Below are 25,682 nucleotides of genomic sequence, written 5' to 3'. Positions count from 1 at the left end.
CTGTTAAGGGTACTCCAGTTCAGTGATCTTTGCTCTTTAATATCGGGGGTAGGTTATCGTTGAAAGTTTTGATGATAAAACGAGGGGGTAACACATGCTGAGAACGGGTAACTCTTCACAAAAGAAGACTGAAAAAGACAAATTAGTTGATCTCTTGGTCTTGCGTTTGACACAGTGAAGTGCTCTGTTTCATAATGTTATTCATATGATAGAAGTTGTTATGGTAGATTTTCCTTTCAACGATGTTGCAATGTTTATAATTTGACAACATTTTCGGAAGTTCATGATAAAATTGTTTGCATGGCAAGTTCACCTATATATTTGACATCACCAGATTTTGGCTGTAAGTCTCAGAAGTCTCACTTTGGAAAAAAAATAAGGAATGAACTTGAACTAATTATTTATATCATTTACTTATTAACCAAAATTAATAGAAAAATCTTGTGATATGACTCTGTATAGTCTTTCTTTCAATGATATTTACTTGAATTGATGCTGTCAGGTGTAAATACTGAGTCAAATTATGTATGCTCATTGAATACAATAAAGAATGCTGAAATAATGCTGTAAATTATAAACACTGATTAAATGCAGTCAATTATATATATGCTGATTTAGTGCTGTCAGGAAGGAATGCTGTCAATAAGTAATGCTTAATTAAGTGTTGTCAACTAAAAACACTGAGTTGAACTGTCAACTTAAATGCTGTCAAAAAAATATAAATGCTCATTTAAATAGTGCTGTTAATAAGAATGCTGAGTTAATACACATAATATATAAACTATTGATGCTGTCAATTACAGATGCTAAGTAATGCTGTCAAAAAGGAAAGCTGAGTTAATGCTTTCAGGAAGGAAAGCTGAGTAAATGCTGTCACTTATGAAGGATGAGTTCATGATGTCAATTTTATGAACTGTTATTAATTTCAGTGATATCAAATTTATGAATGTTGAGTTAATAATGTTAGTGTTATTAAGAATGATAAATATTAATTCATAAAGTGTCATGATGGGCAGTTAATTATAATTAAAAGATCTTCTTTTGGTATTGACTCAAATGTAGGTATTATTCATTATAATCGGGTTAATTAAGTGCTTCTCAATAGTACATTTTATCAAGGAGACCCCTTTATGTCCTGGGAACATGAGACAGTATTGGACCCCCAGCTTAACTGATAAGCCTTGAGATGGCAGAGAGGTGGTCCGTGGGTTTAACAATGCCAACAGTTGTAGAAAATAGATAACGAGATAACAATTAATCGTGAGCCGGTCTGGTGCAATCTTGCTGTGTCAATGTTCATTCATAAAATTTTAGAACTTGTTTGATCGAGACAAATTGGCTGATATATTGAACTAAATTAGGTTAACACATTGATATTTTTTGGGGGCTATCAGGTAGTATTTTCTGTAAGATAATGACGGCGTATATAATGATGTAATTACCTCCCTTGTGGCTGCTCCAACTGGTGAGATGTAATTTCGTGTAGATAATTTGAGTTAAATATTTGTTTAACCCACCACAAATACGAAACTCTGTCCATGAACAATGGTAACTGAATATTACAGATTTGATTTGTTCACCACTGTTGAAATTCGTTTACATTTGCACATGATGTAATATCAAGCAACGACCACCCACCTGTTTGACAAAATAAAAAGAATACAAATATGACAATGTTGCATCTCTTCTCATGTATTAAAAGTCTATTGTTATAATGTTCAAATATATCGTTTTTCGCCTAGATATAAAAAACGGACAGTAAAAAAAAATGTACTTAGACGACCAAACAGCGAGCGTGTTTCCCCGCCATTCGGGGTCATGGAAATAAGCTGAACATTAAGAATGTTTTCTGGGCATGGTACTGGTCTGTTGCTGTGCTCTTTTCAAGCTGCATGAACAATTTTATGTGTTTGTTAGTTAGATGAGGAGGATCAATTATGTTGGATATGATAAAATCACAAAATATTCGCCGAAAGATCTTGTTGCTAACATATTGTTTGTCTTCCTTCTTTCAGCCAAAGATTGCATCTTAAGTGAATGGACGCCATGGACGGGATGCAGCAACACTTGCGGCCGAGGGAGAATGACGCGAAAACGTCATGTCATCCAGCACCAAGCCTTCGGCGGGAAACACTGCCCCGGAAACACTAAAGCCAAGAAAGTGTGTCACGGGGATTCTACCTGCTTGCAACAAAGCGTAGAGTATTCTCGAGAGGAAATGCAGGGTAAGTTTAATGCATTATACATGTTGGAGAAGGATGAAAAAAATGTAACCCACCCCCTTTCCCCAAAAAAAATCTTGTCAAAAGTCCACTCAATAGTTGACATAAAATGCACTTGCCTAAACACACACAATTTTCTTTTTTAAATTTAATAACGAAAAAAAAAATCACAAACAAACAGCAACTTTTCACTTATGAAAATTCAAATGAATAAAATTTAAAAATTCATGCGAAAAAGGTAAACAGGTTCTCCCAATATATAAAGGCAAAATATTTCATTCTTAAAACATGATTACACGGTGCTTGGACAATTTGCACCAGCATTTTGGTCATTAATTTTCATACAAAAGAATCGGGGTATTAAATTATTAAGATATTATGATACGCTGCCTGCATTATGAGACCCCCTTGATTCGCTAATAATTAGTGATTTGATTACAATGAAATAAAATGTAACCTGTTATCAAAGGGTAAAAGTTGACGACTGATTGTTTTATAGTGTATAAATTTCATGATCTACCGATTTGAAGCAATTTGAAAAGATCTTGCAAAAATCCAGGACCCGTGAAACCACAGGCGCGAGATCAAGTTACTGTCCCCGTCTTTAATGTCCTGGCATGCAAATAACAATTTGACAAGTTGACGGTCAGGTGTGAGAAATGTTCTCGGCCACAATAGGTTTTTGCCATCTAAATCAGTGGCACAAATTAAGGAATGATTGATACGGTAACAAAAAAATGGAAACACCTTACAAAAACTTATAAAGAATGTCAGGAATTCTTCAAGAGGGGTATACAGATATAAGGAATGTATCTTTTTTTAAAACATAAGCAGATCCAGGTGGTGGGGGAGGGGGGCACACCTGGCACCCGCACCCCCTTAAATAGTCCAACTTAATTTTTTATTTCTATATAGGAGAAAAAATGTAATAAAATACGCCAAAAATGCACCATTTCGAAGAAAAAATTGCTTAATTTTTTTGGGGGGAGTACCACAAATCCCCCTGCCAACACATTAATCCAAATAAATATTGGTTGTTAGGGAGGGGCAGTCAATAGCTTACGCCACTCAAATCATGTATCCACCTCTGTAACTTCTTGAGATTTGAACAAAATATACTAAAATAATAGCTAGCTTATAATAGACCTCCGCCTGGAGTACTTAACCATTGACGCAAGATCCATTCATCACAGCCATTATGATGTCAGCTTACATTTTCATTATTAGCAACTTTTGAGATCTTGAATGGTTTTTTTTAAAGAAATTATAATCATTAAGGTCAAAATTTTACCCCAGTCTCAACAATATTCTAGATCAGCGCTTTTAAAATACAAATACAGATGTTTAAAAACAACCATGGGTGGGAGAGATCGGCATATTTACCCAGTTTGTAAATCTTGTTTAAGTCTTAACATGGCTCATAATTATTTGCCAAACTCTTCAATAATCTATGTTATAAATTACTGGCAGCCAATGATGATTGAAAAGTTGAATATTTGATTTATGCATTTTTGTTCGCGATTTGAATAACTTGTGCAACGTTAAAGTCCAACTTGATTCATTTTCAAAATGGTATGAAGCTGAATTCCTTTTTCCTTTTGAGTAAGATTTCAATGACTTTTAAAAGCTTTTAGAAATGAAAAGAAAGGAAATTATGAACATGTTTATAGTGTGCACTTTAATTGATAAAATAACGAAATCAAGACTTTAGAACATAATCATATTTAAGATATTGCATCGTTTAATTTGTGGTGTTGCGTAGTGCCACATACACAGGTGTTCGTCACATAGCCTGGATACAGTAATACATTCTTTTTTTAAATATTTTTTTTTATTTTTACTATTTTTTTTATTTATTTATTTCGGTCAAGATAGTGAATATATGTCATTTAAAAAATTATTCCACAATTTTTCATGAAAGAAAATTAGTATTATATATAAATAAATATTTATTTATATATTCACTATTTTGATCAAAATAAATAATAATTAAAATTAAATTACATTTTTTTTTTATAAAAAACTGTATCCAGGCAATGTGACGAGCACCTTTGGCCACATACCTTTCATCACCGCATACAGTTTGCTACATTAAAGTTATGGTTAACAATGATAATGATTATAGCAATGGGTATGTTCATCATAATGATGATGATGATGGTGATGGTGATGATGATGATGATGATGATGATGGTGATGATGATAATGATGATGAAGATGATGGTGGTGGTTGTGGTGGTGGTGGTGGTGCTGATGATGATGATAGGGGCGGATTCAGGAATTAACATAAGACTCGGTGCATAACTTATAGGCGCAAACTTTTGACATGCTTTCCTCCCTCAAAACCCAAATGTATATGGCATTAAATGTTTGCACAGAGGTTTGGGGCTACTCCCTCAAGAAAATTTTAATATTTTCTTGTCCAAAAAGGTGCGCATGTTTTATTACCTTTTTCTCTTATGTTAACATAAAAAAGAACACTTGGACGTTTGAAGAAGGCCCCGCTGGATGAGCCAAGCCCCCCTCTCCCAATCCGCAGGTGGATGAAGATGATGATGATGATGATTTACGTAACAGTGCCCCACATACAATCTGTAGGTCAGGCACTACAATGCTGGAAAGATATTCAAATTAAAATATTCAATTTTAAATGACAAAAAATGAGGCGTTTAATTTATAAACTCTCCATTGATAATATCTCATCTTATAGATGCTTCATTTATAGTGCTAAACTTCTTGAGATGCATCATTTAACACTAAACACTTCAAATCTTTGTGAAGAAAAAAATAAGCCTAAGGATAAGTTTATAATAATTTGCTGCTATTCCTCACAAAGATAATTAGCCACAAGAGGTCCAGATTCCACAGTTTAAAGAGATTTTAGCAGTTTTGGATCCATAGGCAGCTGAGGGTTGGGCTGATTGAATACTGGCTCAAATTTAGTAGGCCTGAACAGCAGGATGTGTGAATTCTAGGAAATAAGTCAAATTTTACAATGTAAAATGTCTTTGAAATGGTTTGAAACTATTGCAAAAAAGTGAACATCCTTGAATTATATTAAAGCCTTCTATTTTGCTGATAAGTAAAATTTCTTCTGTTTATCCTTCAGGGTTTTAAGCAGCTGCTGATAAGCCTTATTGGAAATTAATGGATAAAATAGTCTTATAGTGATTATTTCATTAATTGCTAGCATTAGTATGACATCATAATGTTACAAGGTTCAAGAGCTGATAAGCCAAGCCTTATTGGAAACTAATAGACAAAATAGTCTTAGAGTGATTCTTCTGTTACTTGCTAGCATTAGTATGACATCATAATAATGTTACGATGTTCAACAGCTGATAAGCCAAGCCCTTTTGGAAATTAATGGACAATAGTCTTAAAGTGATTATTTTATTAATTGCTAGCATTAGTATGAATGTTACAATGTTCAAAAGCTGATAAGCCAAGCCCTATTGTAAATTAATGGACAAAATAGTCTTATAGTGTGATTCATCCATTAATTGCTTGCAGTTCACAATGCACAATGCTCATCAACCGGGACTTCAGTAGGATATATTTTGTGGAATTCTCAGTAACCTCTAATTCATCAATCCTAATGCACCTTCTTAGACGGCTTGTCTTGCAATTTCTGGTTATGATTTACCAGCAATCAGGTGTAGATATGAACATGATAGGTGTTTATGAGAGATCTACTCTGAGCTATCTCATCCCAGACTAAGCCCAGGTGTGATCCATAACTGCTGCTTTTCTCCCCCCAGATCGGCTAGGTTACATGTTATGGAAGTATTTACTGGCTGTTCAATGCAATGCTACATGTTTTCGAAGCAGGCTTTCATGGCTACATGATTCAGAAGCATCTGCTAGCCAGGTTACATGTTTCCAAAGCAGGCTTTCATATTCATGGCCACATGCTTACAAAGCAGGCTTTCCTATCCTCATCAGTGCAGCTAACATTGCTACGTTTCCAAAGATGGCTTTCCTATTCTCATCTGCTACTGGCAACACCTTTCCAAAGCAGGCTTTTTTTTTCCTCAAAATTTATGCTAAGCCACATGTTTCCAAAGCAGACTTTCCAATCCTCATCAGTGCAACTATAATGACGTGAATGTGTGGGTTCAAATCCTGACGCAACTCACAATGAATGTTTTAAAGTTTTAATAACGTCCAGAATATAATCACATGTATACAGTTCTATGGAACACCAGTAGAAGTAATTTATACAGTGTCATCAATGATTCTTGTAACACAAGTGTTTAAGTATTTTAAATTTGTAACACAAATTATTAAACACACTTATTAAACTGTTCCTAGAAATGTATATTTGTAACACAATGTCCTTTATTATAACTTTGGTAACACACACAAAGTCGAAAATAATATTTGTAACACAACGTCCTGACTTTGGTAACACACAAAGTATAAAATAATGTAATGGAACACCATACAATTCGAAGTCCTTAATAAAAGTGATCCTTAGGCTTTTATATGAAAAATATTGTTGTTTTAAAAGGTTAAGAAGTAACAAGAATGTCTGAAATGTCTCACTGAGGCTTAGCTATCAAAACTTGTCTAGCTAAGCCTGTTGCATAAAGATTAGTTAGAACATAAAATAATGAAGGTGCTAAAATTAAAGGAAACATGTAGACACAAGAAATAACAGTTTGTTGAAGAATTAAAAACCATTATGAAACCCTTCAGATGTAAAAGGAAATAAAGAAAATGTATGAAATATTGCATATAATTTAAAGGTTCTATGTTATAAAGAATATAAATGAATTCCTCATAAGATAACATTAATTTTCATACCAAATATCATATATTTCATATGAATAAAAGATTTACATCTGAACAGCAAAAGAGACAATATGTACATCAGACTTACGGGACAAAAACATTAAGAACTATTAAATAAAAGATATCAAATATTACGAAGACAATTTGACACAAAATTGCTTCATAATACAACTAACATTGCTACATGTTTCCAAAGATGGCTTTCCTATCCTCATCTGCTAGGCTACACATTCTCAAAGCTGGCTTTCAAATTCTCATCTGCTAGGTTACATTATACTTGTATTTTAGTAGGCCATATAATATGTAAAATGTTTTTTTGTCGGCAGTGACTCCAACCAACTCGCCAAATATACCCCTACTCAAATACGTAACAGCCTTGGAGTAAACAAAAAACTCCTTTGTCATGTGTTTTGGACCCACTGCTCTTTTGTATTTTGTTTTTTGGTCGTAAAAATAAATCCAACTAACTATCTCATTTGGCTCGGCCACTACAAAGAAATAATTATTTAAGGATGGCCTGGTAGTCTGTCTGTGTGTTCAAGGTTTGCCATGTGTTAAACTATGCACCTGAGCTTACAACTGTAAACGTGTTCTGTTTGGAAGCAACTAGGGCATTAGGTTACATGAAACAGTAGTCCTATAGATGTGCATTTATAGATGAACATCTTGTTTGTCTGGCAAGAAACACACATATAACAATTGAATCTGTCATTTTTAATTACATTAAACTGGTATCTCAATATTTGTCAATGTATTTATCTCCCTTGTTGGATTAAACTCAATTCATGAAAATAGCTTAGGACATTTAGGCAGTCTGTCCCTAAAGGTACATAAGTCTGTACCTTAAGATGCTGATGGCATCTATAGACCTTGTTAGGACAAGGTTGCATGTCTCTGAAGATGCTCAGCTAAGTCATTGCTTATAAGGACAAAGCAGCCTGTCCCTTAAGATGATTTTGGCATGGATATTTCTTAGGACAAAGCAGCCTAGCTATCCCTAAAGATGTTAAGTCATTGACATTGCTTATGGACATTGCTTAGACAATGCAGCCTTTAGTATGCTTATGTCATGGACATTGCTTAGGACAAGGCAGCCTTTCCCTCAAGATGCTTAAGTCATAAACATTGCTTAGGTGAAGGCAGCATCCCTAATAAGATGCTTAAGTCAAAGACAATGTTTAGGACAAGGCTGCCTGTCCCTAAAGATGCTCAAGTCTTGCATACAAGGACAAAGCAGCCTGACCCTTAAGATGCTTAAGTTTGGAAAAGGCAGTCTGTCCCTTAGTAAGATGCTGATGGCATAGATCTTGCTTAGGACAAGGTTGCCTGTCTCTGAATATGCATAAGCCATAGCCATTGCATAGTACAAATAAGCAGGCTGCCCATAATGAATGTTGATTAAATGAAACTTGACCTTGAACTGCAAGGTCAAAGTTGATTTGACCTATTTTAGCAAGCTTCTCTGGGTTTTTTGAAGAAAAACACTGAAGTATATAAATTGACATAGCCTCTTGGTGTCTTCTGCATCCGCGTAGTAGTACGAAAAGTTTAACATTGGCTCTAAATCAGTTCAAAATGTATATATGGAATTTAGTAGCAAGGCCCATAACTCTGGCTTTTATAATGTCAAGTTATCTCCCTTGTTTGGCTGGAAATTACATATGAGCGTTGCAGCGATCTAAATGTTAGAGACATATTTTATGCAGACTTTTTATGAAGAACAGTGAATGTTTGTAGGCAGAAGACGTCATGGAAAGCTACGGAAAAGATATGGTGGTTCAGGTAGATTTTTATTCGTTAGGTACACGTATAAAGACACAACATAAATATTGTATATCTTCCTGACAGTACTTTGCCAACATTACAGTTCACAATTTGAAGTATAGCTATATGAGGGTTAAGCATGAGCTAGAATTTATGTGAATTAGTAACCAAAATATAAGATACAAAAATGTATACAAAAAATTCATATTTTGATCAATCACAACGAATGAAATCAATCAATTAAGTGTTTTTGGACTTTCTTGATATGACTACATCAGGATGGTGAAGTTTAGATATTATTTTGTTCTTCCATTTTGTAAACTGAACGATGGCAAGTGCGCAGGGAAATAGATTAACATTGCTTTTTAAAACTTAAACCCATGCACTATATGCACAATTTCCACGCAAAAATCGTCTTAATTTGACACTGATCAATTTATTAATTTACCAAAATGTATACCTCAGCAGAATATCCACCGTTACCTAATTATTTAGTGCTGTATTTCAGAATATTTTCTTTTTAACTTTTAGGCGAGATTTATTTTTATTTTATAGTTAAAATACACAATATCATGTATAATGTAGCTTAGGCGTAAAAACAATGATTCCATTAACCGCCAAATATAAAACATATTTCCCCTGAACTTTTTTTGCTGCAATTTGGATTTTTTTTTCTTCATAATTTCCAAAAAAATGTGCATTTTTTAAGTAAACATGTTAAAATCTGACAATCTTATAATTAAAACTGTCTTCAATACTAAGTGGTTTACCCTTAATTATATAGGTCAGTTTGATGAGGTACTGAATCCCTGTTCCCTACGTATAGACCATGGCCAGGTTAAAAAACCCTTAAGTCCAAAAACAAGCTATAATCTATTTAGTTAGGGACATCACATTCAGTTACAATTGTCGTGTTTGTTGTTTTTTTACAATGATTAATATTAAGCACTTGCTGTAGGATTATAATCTATAAAATCAAGTGGAATTTATTTGCTTGTGTGCGGTAACACATGATTAAATATTTTTTGTAAATTACAGTCTATAATAACACATTATAAAAGGCTTATTGAGTTTAATTTAAGTTATAGTGACAGAGGTATAAATGTCAATTGTCTGACTGACCTTTGAGCTGACAAATCGTTTTATGCCAGATCATATCGTTGAGGTATTATCACAAGATACAAAATTTTATAAACCTAATTCTTCTAAATTGACAGATTATAGCATAATTGTTGCATTGTTACCTGCTAGATCTGATTAACAAACTTAAGTGTCAGTGCTCACCATTGTTTTAAGTTCTTGCGAGGGCTGTTCATAAAGTAAATATCAATGCATCATTTGAAGAACATCTTGCAATAATAATTTTTATATGGAACCTGATTTCTGCTTTTTCGTTGGATATTACCGTATTATATCATGTATAGGACGCTAGCATAGATAGGACGCAGGCAAAAAAATAGTTGAAAAAACGGGTAAAAACCCTTAATATATAAGATAGGACGCAGCGAAAAAATGTCAAAATCGGAGCCGAAAAATTGAGGTTGGTAAAGAATTTATAACATTTATTGAAGTAAAAAAAAAATGTATATAAGGCATATTTCGATAACTGTCTTGTGTATTTCGATAATTATCGTCGTATTTCGGTAATTTAGTGTACACAACAATGATATAAGTCTTGACATTTTGAGAACATTCACGCATATTATAAGACTTATACAAATGCTGTAATAGTCCTGAAACGCCTTCTGACTGACAGTCAACCGTTGCAATAGTTCCACATGCCTTTTGAATGACAGTCAACCGTTGCAACCGTTGCAATAGTTCCACATGCCTTCTGACTGACAGTCAACCGTTGCAATAGTTCCGACATGCGTTCTGAATGACAGTCAACCGTTGCAACCGTTGCAAAACTGTGTATTGTCAAAACTGATGATTGTTTTGATAAGGCTTGTCGCTGCGCGGATTAAAGCATGTCAGGCATAATTAATGCGTGTCGGTAATTATCCTTGCCAGCGGAAGGCACGACGGGTAAAGTGCGAACAAACAACCATACGGTATTAACATCTCAATAGTTCGTTCTATGGATGTTTTTCTAATGACAGACAGCGGGTGTTTTTCACACCTTCGCACATTTGAAAAAGATTTGATAGTGACAATAATGCTACTTTGCGTTATGCACATTCTTTTATTATTTTTTAAAAACAGTAAGATACAACAAAATGTTTTGTAAAATATCGAAACATTAAAATCATGAACAACGATTAATTGATATTTACCTCCTTTCCCGATTTTCCGTTGCCGTTATAACTCAAACCAGTTAAAGTGCTGACTCACATCGAGTTTTTGTGAGTAGCGTCCCTTTTGTAAAAAAGTAAACACTCATGTTTGTTTTCAATTTATTTCTCAATAAATCATTTTAAAGTAAACATTTCTGCGTGTGTTAACTTGCGTGATTTTACCTATGTCAGTTGTTCTCTTCGGTGACGCAGTACAGATACTTACTTTTACCGCGTTCTTCCCCGGTCCGATATTTTCGACCTGAAATGGACTTGGAAAAAAACAGATGCAATTCTAATAGCATAGAAAGGACGCAGGCCCTTTTTAAGACAAGAATTGGAGGTAAAAAAGTGCGTCCTATGCATGATATAATACGGTAAGGGTGCATGTGAATACGCGCCAAGAAGCAAGAATGTGCGAAGTGGATGGGCAAAAAATTGCTCCAAATAGCAAGGCGAGAATGCAGACAGCTAATCATCTTAATTACTTGCAGAAATGAGCTACGATATGTTTATGCAGTTGGAAGTCATATATCTCGATAGAATAGTTTTAATATAAAGTGCTTGTTAATTTAGATTATTTCTGATTATGAATATCAGAATGATTGCTATGCATTAATTTAATTTATTCTAATTTTTTTTAGCTCAATTGTTACGAAAGTTGCTATCAGAATCACGCTCAAGTCTTTTTCATCATTTTGAGAGGTGATATGATAGTTTCAAGTTGGTAGGACTTAAACTCAAGACCCATTGGTTGAGGGGAAGACACCATTTCTTCTGCACCACTCTCGTCGTTGTTTATTGATCAGCCCTCTTTCTCAGAGAAGCCATGTAATAGTGCCAAATTGGTTAAGACTTAAACTCAAGGCCCATAGGCTGAGAGGCAGACACCATTTCCTCTGCACCACTCTAATTTTTGTATTACATTATTTATTGATCAGCCCTCTTTCTGAAAAGTTGTGTGATAGTGCTAAGTTGGTAGGACTTGAACTCATGACCCATTGGCTGAGAGGCAGACACCAGTTCCTCTGCACCACTCTAATTTTTGTATTACATTGTTTATTGATCAGCCCTCTTTCTGAAAAGTCATGTGATAATGCCAATTAAGTTGGTAGGACCTGAACTCATGACCTATTGGCCGAGAGGCAGACACCCTCTCCACTGCACCACTCTAATCTTTGTATTACATTATTTATTGATCAGCCCTCTCTCCTCAGCTAAAATGTCAGCAGATATATAAATTTTAGCACATCTGAAGAACAAGTTTAAGTACAAGACTCTTGAAATGCAATGTAATTCATTTTAAGTATATCATGACATGATCATATTTTCTGCTGAATAATCATAACCTACATTTGTACAAATTAATACTACTGATTAATTGTAGGGCACTTAATAATAGTAATCTATTCCACATAATTAACCTTATGTCATATTGTTTAGCAGAATGCATTACTCAGTCAACTTAGTTTATGAAAAATATATTCTTTCATGAAATCGCAATACTTGGCCTTTTAACATATAATGAGAATTCAATCAAACTTCACAGATTTGTAGAGCACTGTATTTGTTGAAATTAAAAAAAACTGAACTAAAATCAAACCTTTTAATCAAAATAGTTATTTTTTATTTGTTATGGTATGCAAATAGATGATGATCTGACTGACAAGGCCCAACTGGGGGCATTTGTCACATTCCTGTGACAGCTCTTATTCTTTCATAAATAAAAACTTTTACTTGTATATCCATTTAATTAATAGCTTAAATCTGTGACCATCCATGAGACAAAATACAGATTGAATAAAAATAGATGAAGCCCTTCCTGACTTGGCAAATGTTTATCACAAGATTTACAAATCTGAAATCATGTAAGAAGATTAAAGTATAACAATGATAAAATCAACAGTATAATGTTATGCAGTTTTTCACAATTTATCAGAAATGTGTCATTTGGTGTTATAATGCCCAGTTTTACACAGCCATAGTTTAAGACCAAGACTTTTAAGTGCTAGTGATGGAATGTGAATATTTAAGAAAAGGGATTCTGTGTTTTGTTATTTTGGTTTTCCCAGGAACTGCCGCGAATCATTTAGGATTTACTGATATAAATGGTAATTTATTGCAACACTTTAATATGTTCATTAAGAGTATCACATATTATATTGTTAGAATTGTTATATAGTATTACTAGACCACAATGGTTAATTTGAAATAGCAAAATCATGTAAATATTATTTATTTAAAAAAATAAGATTTGTTATTCAAAAAAAGATTTTGTTATTCAAAAAATACTAATCAAATAATTAATATTTTCTGATGTAATGGGTTATATTGTACATTGTACTCAAAATGCAGTCTGTAAGCAGCATTTTTACTTTTTAATATATAAATCACTAATAGTTTGTAGTATGATATTAGCGTTGTTCATGACGGTTACACCACATTTTTAATAAGTATGAACTGGTTGGCACTGTACATGACTATATCACACTTTCAACATAAATGATTCAATGCCATTGGTCCAGGACTGGTCATGCAGTGACCCCATGTTTCCTTATTGGGTCACGAAATTTATATTGTACCAAAAATGGCATTTATTTTCCCATTCTGATGAATATTTCGATGAATAAATGAAACATTTGAACATGTAAACAGGTTGTTGACGTGATATATACGTTACGGGGTTAGTACAGTCGAACACCGATGGCTCGAACTCCCAGGAACCAGCAAAAATACCTCGAGCCTTGAAAAATTCGAGCCAAGCGGGATTGTTTACCTTCAATAGAAATAAATCGGTCCTTTACATCTAGTTCGAGCAAACGAGTAGTTCGAGCCAAGCAATTTCGAGCCTGGGGGGTTCGACTGTAGGTGACCCAATATGGGATATACTGGGCACAGGAAACCACATTCTGGTTCGAGCTTCGAACCCAATATGGTTTCCTTTGCCCCATTTAACCCATATCGAGTCACATACTGTAACCCTGTAACTTATAATGTATACTGACAAGAAAAAGAAAGCCTCATCAAAAAGTGGCGTTTATTTTGTTGCCAAGTTTACATTTATATGCAAACGTCCAAAATGTACATGTATTCTGACCAACAAATCCAACCAACCGAAACTCGCACGATTTAATTCAGCCAATTGTTAAATTCACGTACCTGCTCACGATTTCCTCGTGCACTCCGTACGTTTTAACCATGTGGCTTTATCAAGTAAAATCTACACCGATACGTGCTAGTCGACATACAACCATATATCCGTGTCTTTTTTGACAATTACCCAGTTTTTGATAATGCCGAAGCTAAATAGTGAAGAGAGAGCCAGGGTTTTGGCAATGCTTGAATGTGGGTGAACGCAAAAACAAGTCGCTAGACGTTTTAACATCTCTCGTTCGACAATATTACGTCTCATTTGACGTGTCAGAGACACGGGAACGTTTGCCGATAGGCCACGTTCAGGCAGACCCCGTGTAACGTCAGTACAGCAGGATAATTACGTACGTCAACGCCATCTATGTGACAGATTTGTGACTGCTGAATCAACGTCACGCGTAGTAGTAGGTAACCATGGACGCCCTGTTAGTCGACATACGGTGAGAAATCGACTACGAGAATGGGGGATTAGATTCCGCAGGCCGTACCGTGGTCTAGTGCTTACGCGACGTCATCATCAACAACGTGTTAATTGGGCCCGCAACCATCGCGGTCAGTGCTGGCAAAATGTAGTGTTTAGTGACGAGTCACGTTTCAACTTGTCGAACGCCGACGGACGTATTCGTGTCTACAGGCGACGTCATGAAAGCTACGCTAACAAATGGGTTCTGCAGCACAACCGTTACGGTGGGTGCGGAGTTATGGTCTGGGCAGCTATCAACCATAGATATAAGTCCCAACTTGTCGTTTGCCAAGGCGTTACATTGACCAGATATTACGTCCTGTAGTTGTCCCTATGCTTCGCCAACGTCAGGGCCTGGTATTCCAGCAAGACAACGCGCGGCCCCACGTAGCACGTGTCACCATGAACTTTTTACAAAATATAGTACAAACAGTTTGAATGAGGCGTTTCTTTTTCTCATAAGCATATAACACTCCATTTATAATACCATAAATACATTTGTTGTTCATGACTACACCACAATATTATTAACAATGATTTATAAATGTATGTAACATAGTTAAATACTACCACAACATATTATTAACAGTGAATTAAAGTTAGTCACTACACCACAACATATGGTTAACAGCATAAAAACAAAGTTAATGACTATATTACAACGTGTTAACAACTGTATAATATTGTTAATGACTGTATTACAACATGTTAACAACTGTATTATATTGTTACTTTCTATATCAAAACCTGTTAACAACAGTATTATATTATTTCCTACTATAATCACAATATGTTAACAACAGTGTGATTTTGTTAATGATTATTATAAAACATGTTAACAATTGTATAATATTGTTACTTTCTATATTATAACCTGTTAACAACAGTATGATATTGCTTGATTTAAACAAATCAGACAGTTTATTTGACTTATAAAAGTGAACATTGTCATAATACATATAGTTAAATATAAACATATCTAAACTTAAATATATTATTTGAAAGAATTTAATAAGGAAAAGAAATTGTGTGATTATGAATTTTTTATTAATTCATTAATATTTACAATATTTGGGTTATCAAATTGAAATACATATGCATAACCATAATCATTTAACAGTTTTCTAAAATCAGAAACCCAGTTAACACAACCTTTATTACAGTTATTTAAATGCCCTGTTTATATACAGACTGTAATATAATATTATTACTGTTGTAAATTTTAAACCAGTATTTAATCATTCTTACATATCTATAAATATATAAAAGAATACCAACCTAGTTCTCCATATACTGTAGCACTACATATTTTTTGTTGAACCTGTAACAATCGCTTACAAAATTTTAATTGTGTACGATTAATATGATATCAGAAATTGAATATGAATTTATGGCTGTCTTTCAGAAGATGCAATTAACATGTTTTTTATACATTTGGCGTTGGTTGCATTTGTATGCAATAGGAAGCAAATAAAGCAAGAGTTGATAGTCAAAAGATTCTTTACTAAATATCACTTGGAACCTTTTCGCTTGCATCCCGAAGGTTATGGTGAAAAACTTTTAGACATAAAAAAATCTAATCCTGAAGTGATAAAAGTGTCATTAAAAGCAGTTTCTATTCAGCTCAGCTTCACTGTTTGTATATATATGCGCGACCTATTTTTTTAGACGTGCATCTGCATCCGCAATCATAATATTTAAGAAATGCGGTATGGTATGCAAAAATTACCATATTTTGATTCTGATGTTTACACTATAAAATCATTTTCTAACCTCAAATATAAGAAACTATCATCAATGAAATTCTGATTGAACCTTATTTCAGGTGGTATAATGTACTATTGGATAGAAATAAGTCTACTTCAAATTTGCCCTATTCAAATCTCTATGTCACTGGAAATCTAGTGGTATTATCATTACGAAAATCATATTGAACCATTTTTAATTTATCAAGATTCAATTTTAGTATGTAGTTTGGCTAATTGAAATAAGCTACTTAAGTATGTTAAGCTTAAGAATTTTCGAGAAATTGGGGCCAGATGATTGGTAACCAGTGGTATTTCACTGGATAACCAGGGTATTTATGTTTACCACTGAAATGCAGTGGTATTCCACTGGTATTATGCAGTATTTCACCGGATTACTAATGTATTTATTTTTACCACTAAAATGTAGTGGTGTTCCAGGAGTATTACCATATTTGGTATTTCAATGGTGTGGTATTCCACTGGAATACCAGGGTATTTATGTTTACCACTGAAATGCAGTGGTATTCCAGAGGTACATGGTATTATGTGGTATTTCACTGGAATACCAGTGTATTAATCTTTACCACTGGAAATTAATGGTTTTCCTCTGGCATTCCAATGACATTTGTACTGCGGTAACTATTAACAATTTTTAGCATGGTTTCATGTTTTCAGAACATTTTTTCTATTTGCAGAGGTGGGTTACATCATGCCGGCCAACTTCTCCCACTACCGTGTGAGCGAAGCTTACAGCCCCCAGCACGACATCCGCAAAAACCTTTTCTTCAAAAACTTTGATAATATTATACCGAGGAGAGTCGCGTAAGTATAAATCAATTTTATACCATAGTTTTTAGATGGGACCTATTATCTTATGTCGTTGTCTATCCAAATGTGTCCATCTTGTTTCTGGAAACTACTCTCTTTTAAAACATTAATGTATAACTGTTCATATGATTGCTCAACATAGTTATAATCCTGGGGCCCATTTGAATAAAGATGGAAGACCAGTTTTGTCATATTTTGCTACATATTTGTGCCAATTTAACTGTCAATTCGTTAGAGTGCAGCTGTACCTTGTTTTGTCGGCTCCAAAAGAGAATAACCTGAGTTCATGCGAACTGAGAAACTGATAACTTGAATTATATGGGATAAAACTGAAATGCCAGTCGAGATTAATAGAGATTATTTATAATTTTACTTTTTGCATTTTTTTGCAACTTATAATGAAACCTGAGTTGACGGCAAGATATCAACTTAGCTATGATTTCTTAATATCTGCAGAAAATATATAGGTGGCAATGGTTACTTCATAATTACGTAATTACCAGGTGTACGTGGCGTTATGTATACTCTTGAAATGGTTTAGAATTCCACCAAGTGCAGTAAATCAATCATGCCGTCTGGCTTCCTGATCTTGCAGATAAAAACCAAAGACAAAGTGCAGAACCTGCTGAAGATTTATGACAAGTTTGATGCTATTCTATGCAAGGTCGGCCAAATTCGGCTGTCTCTTGTGCTTTTGAATTGTTAAGTTCTGAATAACCGATTAAATCTCGATTTAGCAAAAGTGCATCTTTTTAAGGTGATACCCTATTAAAGGTTCAGATGGTACAAATTAGTCGCTAAGCTGTCTAGTTTTGCACTGGTTATCAAATTGTATCAAAATTTTGTGTTTCTCTCTTAAATAGGTTTACGATTTGTTTGTAAATACATAGCTGAAGAAACAGCGTATTTCACTTATTTAATCTTGTTCATCGTAGTGCAAACTTGATGATAGTGTTCAAATGATAAGGAGCTTGTGATTGTGGCTTTAATGATAGTGATAAGGTTACCGCAGTTGGTGTTTCGTGTGGTTATGGAACGCTGCAGACAGGGTGCCTAAACAAAGCCGCGTGAAACCAACAATGAACCACACACATTGTCAGTTAAAATACGATAGCCACTTCTAAACATGGGAAAATTAAACTTCATAAATTCTCTTTTTTTGAAATATCTATTTGGTCATTAATGATGTTTTCTTTATAATGTACCTACTGACATCCATAAATCCATCCATAAATCTTAAGATTATGTCCTTTTTAAAACTTCCTATAAACAGTTCATGAATCATTGATGACAAATTCACAGTTTCTATATCAAACAGTAGCGTATGAATCCATTAACTTATGATCTATGATGCATACGACTCTCTCTTTTATTACTCATCTAGTGTGTGTCAGCATTGTCTTTGGTGTTTTGACTGTTTCCGAATTTGAGACACCCTTTTTACCATTTCTGAAGTTTTGGTAATGATAGTTCAACATCAAGATGCTATAGAAATTGCTAATGCATATGTCAGGGTTTTTTTGTCGGAAATAAAATGTGGAGGTATTGTCACATCTTTGGTATAGTCATCAGACTTGCTGGTATCATGTTGCAGGAACATTGGACCATAATTGAGACTGAAACGCCCCATTTTGATAGGAAGTATTAAGGGGCTTTTCAATGAATACTATGAGAGTCACAGCAATATGGAACGAAGAAACTCAAGTTTGGTTGACTGACTCATAAATCATTTGATAATATTTGTTGCACAGGATTTGGGTAGCATTTGTGGTATTAAGTATGCACGGGTTAACCACTCATAGCTTGCAAGTCCAATAAATCTGGTTAAAGATTTGTCCAGTTATGCACCCTTAATCAAATGACAAAAAAACAAACAGGTGAGCTTTGGCATCCGTATAGGGTTCTCTTGTGAAGTTAATGTTCACCTTTATTTGACTTCTTTCTTCTAACCAAAAATGTCATTCACATTGAAAATTACTCATGTTTCAATTTACTTTTCATGCTTTAATGTAGGTCTCACAAAATAAATGTTTTTACTTTTTTGGTGGCTACTGGTTTAAATTGGTTGTCAGGTGATTTATTTGTTGGAGGGTAAAGGCCAGTGTCCATGTTGAGAGGCTGAAATTTCAACCTTAAATTACTGGCTATGTGATTGGTGGTAAATGGATTCCTGGCTGCCCGCTGCTGGCTAGCTTGTCGTTGGTAATTGATGTCAGATTGAGGTATTTTAATTGCAGTTATTTTAAAAGACCTGGAAAGTTGATAATTAGATAAAATGGTGAATATCTTTGGCCTGCATATTTTTTTTAACATGTATATGTGTATGCCAGATAAAAATATATTTTCTGAAATAGTTCTATATACTGAAATGATTTAAATACATACATTTGAAAAACATAAAAAAATATGTGATTAATTTTGTATTAATTCTTTCGCTATTTTAGCATGGAAGGGCCTCATTAATCCTTAAGCTATTTCAGCATGGAAGGGCCTCATTTCTGCATTCTTGTATTGCTATAGATATACAGTTTGGTATAATGAATTTCATTCATAGCGCAAAATTTTAAGTGACAAGAGTTTCAAATAAGACTTCAAGTTGTTGAAATAGTATCTGATCTAATGGTACTTTTTTGCAAAAAACGCAAAGGCTTAAATTTTGACAGGATAATGTCGTATTATATTTTTTGTTGACACATCTGCTCATGTCAGCTTGTGGTCCCTCCTAAATCCCTGATAACATGACTTTGTGGCGTTTTAAGCAATTGCTTACAATGCAACATTTGTGATGACTTTATTGACCAGAGGGAGGGCAACATTCTGATTAAGTTTGAAGATAAGAAAGTGGCTTTTTTTAAAAGGGTTAATACATGTTTGCATTTTAATGAGGGCTCAGAACATATTTGATACATCAGATATTAAAGGTCATAAGTTGCTTGATTTTTATTTAATGAAGAAAATCTGTAAATCGTTACTTTTTATATTGTTATACATGCTAGTACTGGCTGATTGCAAATAGAATTAGCATTTTGTGGTTTTAAAGCTTTGAATAGCAGCAGTTATTTCTGGGCCCCAAATCCATGCCTGTCTTCTGATGTTTCCGTAATAATTAAAGTTTGCCAGTATAATGAATGCGAAAGTATCACGAGACAAAACCGCCAACACTATCACAAGACAAAACCGTTGACACTATCAAAAGACAAAAACGCTGACACTATCACAAGACAAAACCGCCAACACTATCACAAGTCAAAACCGCTGACACTATCACAAGACAAAACCGCTGACTACGCTGAAACTGAAATTTTAGGCATTTCGGTTTTGATTGACAGCCAACAATAGGCAGAATTGTGTGACAAGGATTTGAAATGCAACTTATCAAACCAGTTTGAAATGATGGGTGATGACTGCATGGACTAGTTCAGCAGTATAATAAGCCCTTGTCATCAGCGCTGGTTACATTGCAATATGAACATGCTTTATTTGTTTAACTAAACGATGAACATGTTTTGCAAAGTTTTTTTTTACAAACAGTTGTAAATTTGATGACTCTAGTTTTACAGTTGTTAAAACACACTTGAATTCATTAATTGAAAGTTAAGTTTTGTCGAGTGGTTTCATTTTTGCTAAAAATGATTTTAAATCCTTTAATTCTATATTCATTGCAAAGAACTTAAAACACAAACAAAAATCTTCAAAAAAAAATTCCACCAAGTTTGCTTTGGATGAAAAAATTTAAGGTCAATATTTTGTATAATGGCGAGACATTGATAAGTGTAGTTGGCCCAAATTTAGATCTTAAAAGCTTGTTTAATATCTAAACGGTGGACCTATTATTTTCACTATTATATTTAATGTCTCCGAAACTGGACATGACTGAAAAGCTATGAATACATTAAATGAGAATAAAACTTCAAACTTCAAAGCAATCCTCAAGTGTGTTATGTTTTGTGTAGAATTAAGTTGGTGACTTTTGATCGCGGTCATAAATTAGACTTTAGCTTTAATGATCGTGACTCTTCTGTCCAGCTGTCATTTCGCAGCCCATCCAGTGAGGTCAGGTGAAATGAAATTAAGGTGTTGGGTGGCCTTGAAACTGAAACTTGGTATCATACTTCATATAAATGTAAATTAATAGTGTGAACCTATTGTTTGAAACTGCTCAATTTCGTTCGCTGCTTCTTTGTGATTTTATGAAAGATATTGCCTTATGACTAAAGCTAATGACACAACACCATGAAAATCAGTTTGCGATATTATAAGTTTCATTTCAAAAGCAACTATCACTTATTTGTTTGCATAATTATATGAGGGTAAATATTGACCAACAAAAAGATCAGCAACTGATTGTCAACATTAATTAATCTTAGTAATCAGTCAACCTTGTTGAGAAAATGATGAAGTGTTTTCTTTGTTTTGATATTGACAATATTTTTCATTTCTGATGGGTAACCAGTAGGCGGAATTTAATATGCAAGCTTACCCATCAATAAGTAGCATAAATATATTGTTGAAATTCATCCGCACAGCACACTTTGTAGTGCATGGAATCTTGTTAAATAGTTTTGTTTTTGGAAACCATATATATTGAAAGGGAAAGGAATTAAGACCTAATATCTTAACTCCCATAGTTTGTTTGTACCAATAGAAGGAGGGAGTTTACAATATGCTCTGATGATGTCTTCAAAGTCAGTAGCAAGTGGGTTTACCACTGTACTTCTAAACCGTTAGCAGCAAGTAGGTTTACTACGGTACTTCTAAACCCTCAGGTTAAGCCTCCATCAGCAGCAAGTAGGTTTACCACGGTACTTCTAAACCCTCAGGTTCAGCCTCCATCAGTAGCAAGTGGGTTTACCACGGTACTTCTAAACCCTCAGGTTCAGCCTCCATCAGCAGCAAGTAGGTTTACCACGGTACTTCTAAACCCTCAGGTTCAGCCTCCATCAGCAGCAAGTAGGTTTACCACGGTACTTCTAAACCCTCAGGTTCAGCCTCCATCAGCAGCAAGTAGGTTTACCACGGTACTTCTAAACCCTCAGGTTCAGCCTCCATCAGCAGCAAGTAGGTTTACCACGGTACTTCTAAACCCTCAGGTTCAGCCTCCATCAGTAGCAAGTGGGTTTACCATAGTACTTACTAAACCCTCTGGTTGGCTCAGTCAGCAATTGCCTCAGTCAGTAGCATGTGGGTTTACCACTGTATTTCTAAACCCTCAGCTTGTCTCAGTTAGCAGTTACCTCAATCAGCAGCAAGTGGGTTTACCACTGTACATCTAAACCCTCAGCTAGGCTCAGTCAGCAGTTGTCTCAACCAGTAGCAAGTGGGTTTACCACTGTACTTCTAAACCCTCAGATTGCCTCAGTTAGCAGCAAGTGGGTTTACCACTGTACTTTTAAACCCTCAGGTTGGCTCAGTCAGCAGCAAGTGGGTTTAACACTGTACTTTCAAACCCGCCGGTTGTCTCTGTCAGTAACTTTTTAACCGGACAAGAACTTGAAATGTTTGTATGTATCATATTAATCTAATCTTCTCTTTTGATGATGATCAAGTTAGACAGTGGTCAAATAAAGGTTTCTAATTTTTGTCCTTGGCCAATCTTTTAACCAGTGTGACCTTTGTGCCTATCTGTCAAACCCTGCAAATACCATGTTGATCTGAACAGGTCAGGTGTTAAATTGAAGGCTGTCAGGTATTCTTTGCCTATTATAGAAGGGCTGGCCTGTGCCAAAACTCATTCATCGTTTCAAGTTTATCTCGTTTCAAGATCTCAAACCATCAAGATTATGGCCGAGATCATGGCCTGATCAAAAGTCACTGAACATTGATTAACTCATGAGTTTTGGAACTCTTTTGAAGGAGTTGGTAATTTGGTTTTCCGACATGTGGCCAACATTTTTCTGGCATTGGCATATTTTTGCCCTCAGTGAAATTGTTATTTTATCAGTTCAGCAGAGGGAAAGGTCTAATAAGAATTCTTGTATAGTGATGTTCTTATAATAAATACACATTTATACAAGTTTAAACTTATTTGTTTTACAATGATTGTGAAACGAGTTGTTACAAAATGATATTTGTCACTTGTATTGGCTCAGTCTTAAGTGAGAGTGTGGTCTTGTGTTGTGGGGAAAACCGGAGTACCCGGAGAAAACCCGCTTGTTGGACATGGTGACCACAAACAAAACTCGCATGCGCCCAGGATGTCTTGCTGAGAAGCAAGTGCGCTTACCACTGGGCTCAACAGACAACCAACACTTTAATATTGTAACTCAGACCACATAAAATGCTCTTTGAATATAATGGGGATCGAATCTGATAAAACAACCTCTTGCACTATAATCTGACATTTAACTGTAATGCTGTTTAAGCTTTTACAAATTAGCTCAAAGCAAGACATTATAATTAGTACCATTATATGTAAGAAGTATCAAACAACTATTGTTAAATATATAACACTGGGATTTTTCAGAAGGTTATGAAAAAAGTGGTTATCGTAACTAGGTCCCATGGATATATACCAAGATTGCATTAGATGTAAAACTTATGTTTTCTGCATTAACATTCTTGTAAACCAACGAGTCAGGTGCTTAGATGCTGGTCTCCTGGGCCTAACGGTTTGGCTGCTTTCTTGTAATCTCTCCATCGTCTGGTAGTTTTTGTGGCATCCGTTGTAAATGTTTTGAATTCTGTATGTTTATGTAATGTTCTAAGACTTGTAAGGTTATGTTTTTCTTGATGTAATGGACAAATTATCATTCTGTGGTACCAGGTGAATCAATCATGGTTTCTGTGAACAGCTTGGTTTTTCTATTAAACCAGATTATCACAGGAATTAATCTCATTGGAACAAACTACATCATTAATATTGCTATCTGATTCAAGATTTTCAAGTGCTTTCTCCAGAGTTTAATTCCCAGAACAAGACTGTTTAATCTCTTCATCAGTTTGAACTGAAAAAGGTTATCATTCATTGCAGTATTTTATGTTTAATGTCTTCAGTTCAAGAATTCCAAGCATTTGAATATTAAATTTAAATCCCGATGATTTAAAAATATCACCATCAGGAAAATGTCTTCCTTTTGTAGCAAGCGGCAAACTGCAATGAAAATTCTACCCTATTTATTTATTTATTTAACTTATCTGTTCCATTTTGTCCCTTCTCTTTGAAAAGCAGAGCATCATAATATTAATGTGCAATTTATAACGAAGGGGGATAACTGGTCGAAGGTTAAATACCACTATTACTAATTCAAAAAATATATATATAGAACTTCAGATATCAAAATCTTATACATGGTTATAATTTGTACTAGTGAGTTAAAGACATCAACATGTTAACTTGGTACATGTAGATAAATGGCATATAGATTTGTTTAAAAAAAAATCTGGAGTTAGGTCCCTTGGTTGTGTAAGAAAAGTTATATGGTTTTTATTGTCTAAAAATTCCCTTGGTTGACCAAGATAAGAAATAATCATGTATTTGTCTAAAAAATGGTTGACTGAGATTATTTTTAAAAAAATCGTGTATTTTTGTTTTAAAAATAATCTTGGGTCATGTCCCTTGATGCACTAAGGAAAAACTATCATATATTTTTGCAGTTAAAACAAAAATGAGCAATAGCAAGCAGGGGGCTGTGATAATTACCCACATAACCTGCCTTTTATTGGCATTTGGTAATAACGAAGTCAAAGGCGGAAACCTTATAGCCAATAAAAATTGAAGCGTGAAATTGACTACTTAAATTGTCAACGGCACAGCAATAGTATGTCAAAGGGTCTGTCTACCAAGTATCGAATATATTGCATATTTTAGATTCTGATATGAGTAGCTGTTCCCTTTAAACAATACCTTATTACATGAAAGACAGTAAATCATTTTAATTATTGCATGATCATATTGAATAGACTTTTTTGCCCTTTGATCGTTATAATATATGGGGTATGCAAAAATTGACAAATTGCCCGTTAAAATTTAATTCAGTGGTTATGATTTTTTAGCCTTAGATGTTGGGGTAATTAAGCAGCCTATGTATTGTATCGAAAATATTTGTGTTAAAAATGCATTGGAGCAAAAGTTTAAGCGAATACAATTTTTTCGTGTGTATTATACGCCTGAAAAGCTGCTATTGTATTATGGCGTTGGACAATCGTACACCCTATCTTTCATCTGTTAGCAATGTCTTGATTAAAAATGCCTCTCAGATTGTAAAAGTGCTGTTAAAAACTCTGAGGGCATGGTGCCCGGCTTTGGTAAGATATATTGGTATTTTAGTAGACCGAAGATTAGTTGACATTTTATTAGTGATCACTTTTTATTTATGACCTATTTTGACATGTTGGACCAACCATAGGTTACTGATCTTTTAACTTTCATTATTCCACATTTCACGGTTCCTTTTAATAAGTAAGTTCAGATTGTATGTGAAATATAATGTCT

General features: G+C 34.4%; 1 protein-coding gene across 1 annotated transcript in view; it reads left to right on the top strand.

Moving 5' to 3' along the window:
• Nucleotides 1-25,682, top strand: part of LOC128231286 (somatomedin-B and thrombospondin type-1 domain-containing protein-like) — a 47,496-nt gene that overhangs the window by 17,686 nt on the left and 4,128 nt on the right. Inside the window, exons 2-3 of the mRNA XM_052943911.1 lie at nt 2,016-2,225; nt 17,119-17,245. Coding sequence (XP_052799871.1) covers nt 2,016-2,225; nt 17,119-17,245 — 337 coding nt within the window. The remainder of the gene's footprint in view (nt 1-2,015; nt 2,226-17,118; nt 17,246-25,682) is intronic.

This window comes from Mya arenaria, chromosome 4, assembly GCF_026914265.1.
Source record: "Mya arenaria isolate MELC-2E11 chromosome 4, ASM2691426v1".
In the NCBI taxonomy this organism is placed as follows: Eukaryota; Metazoa; Mollusca; class Bivalvia; order Myida; family Myidae; genus Mya; species Mya arenaria.
This window is presented reverse-complemented; position numbering and strand designations above follow the sequence as displayed.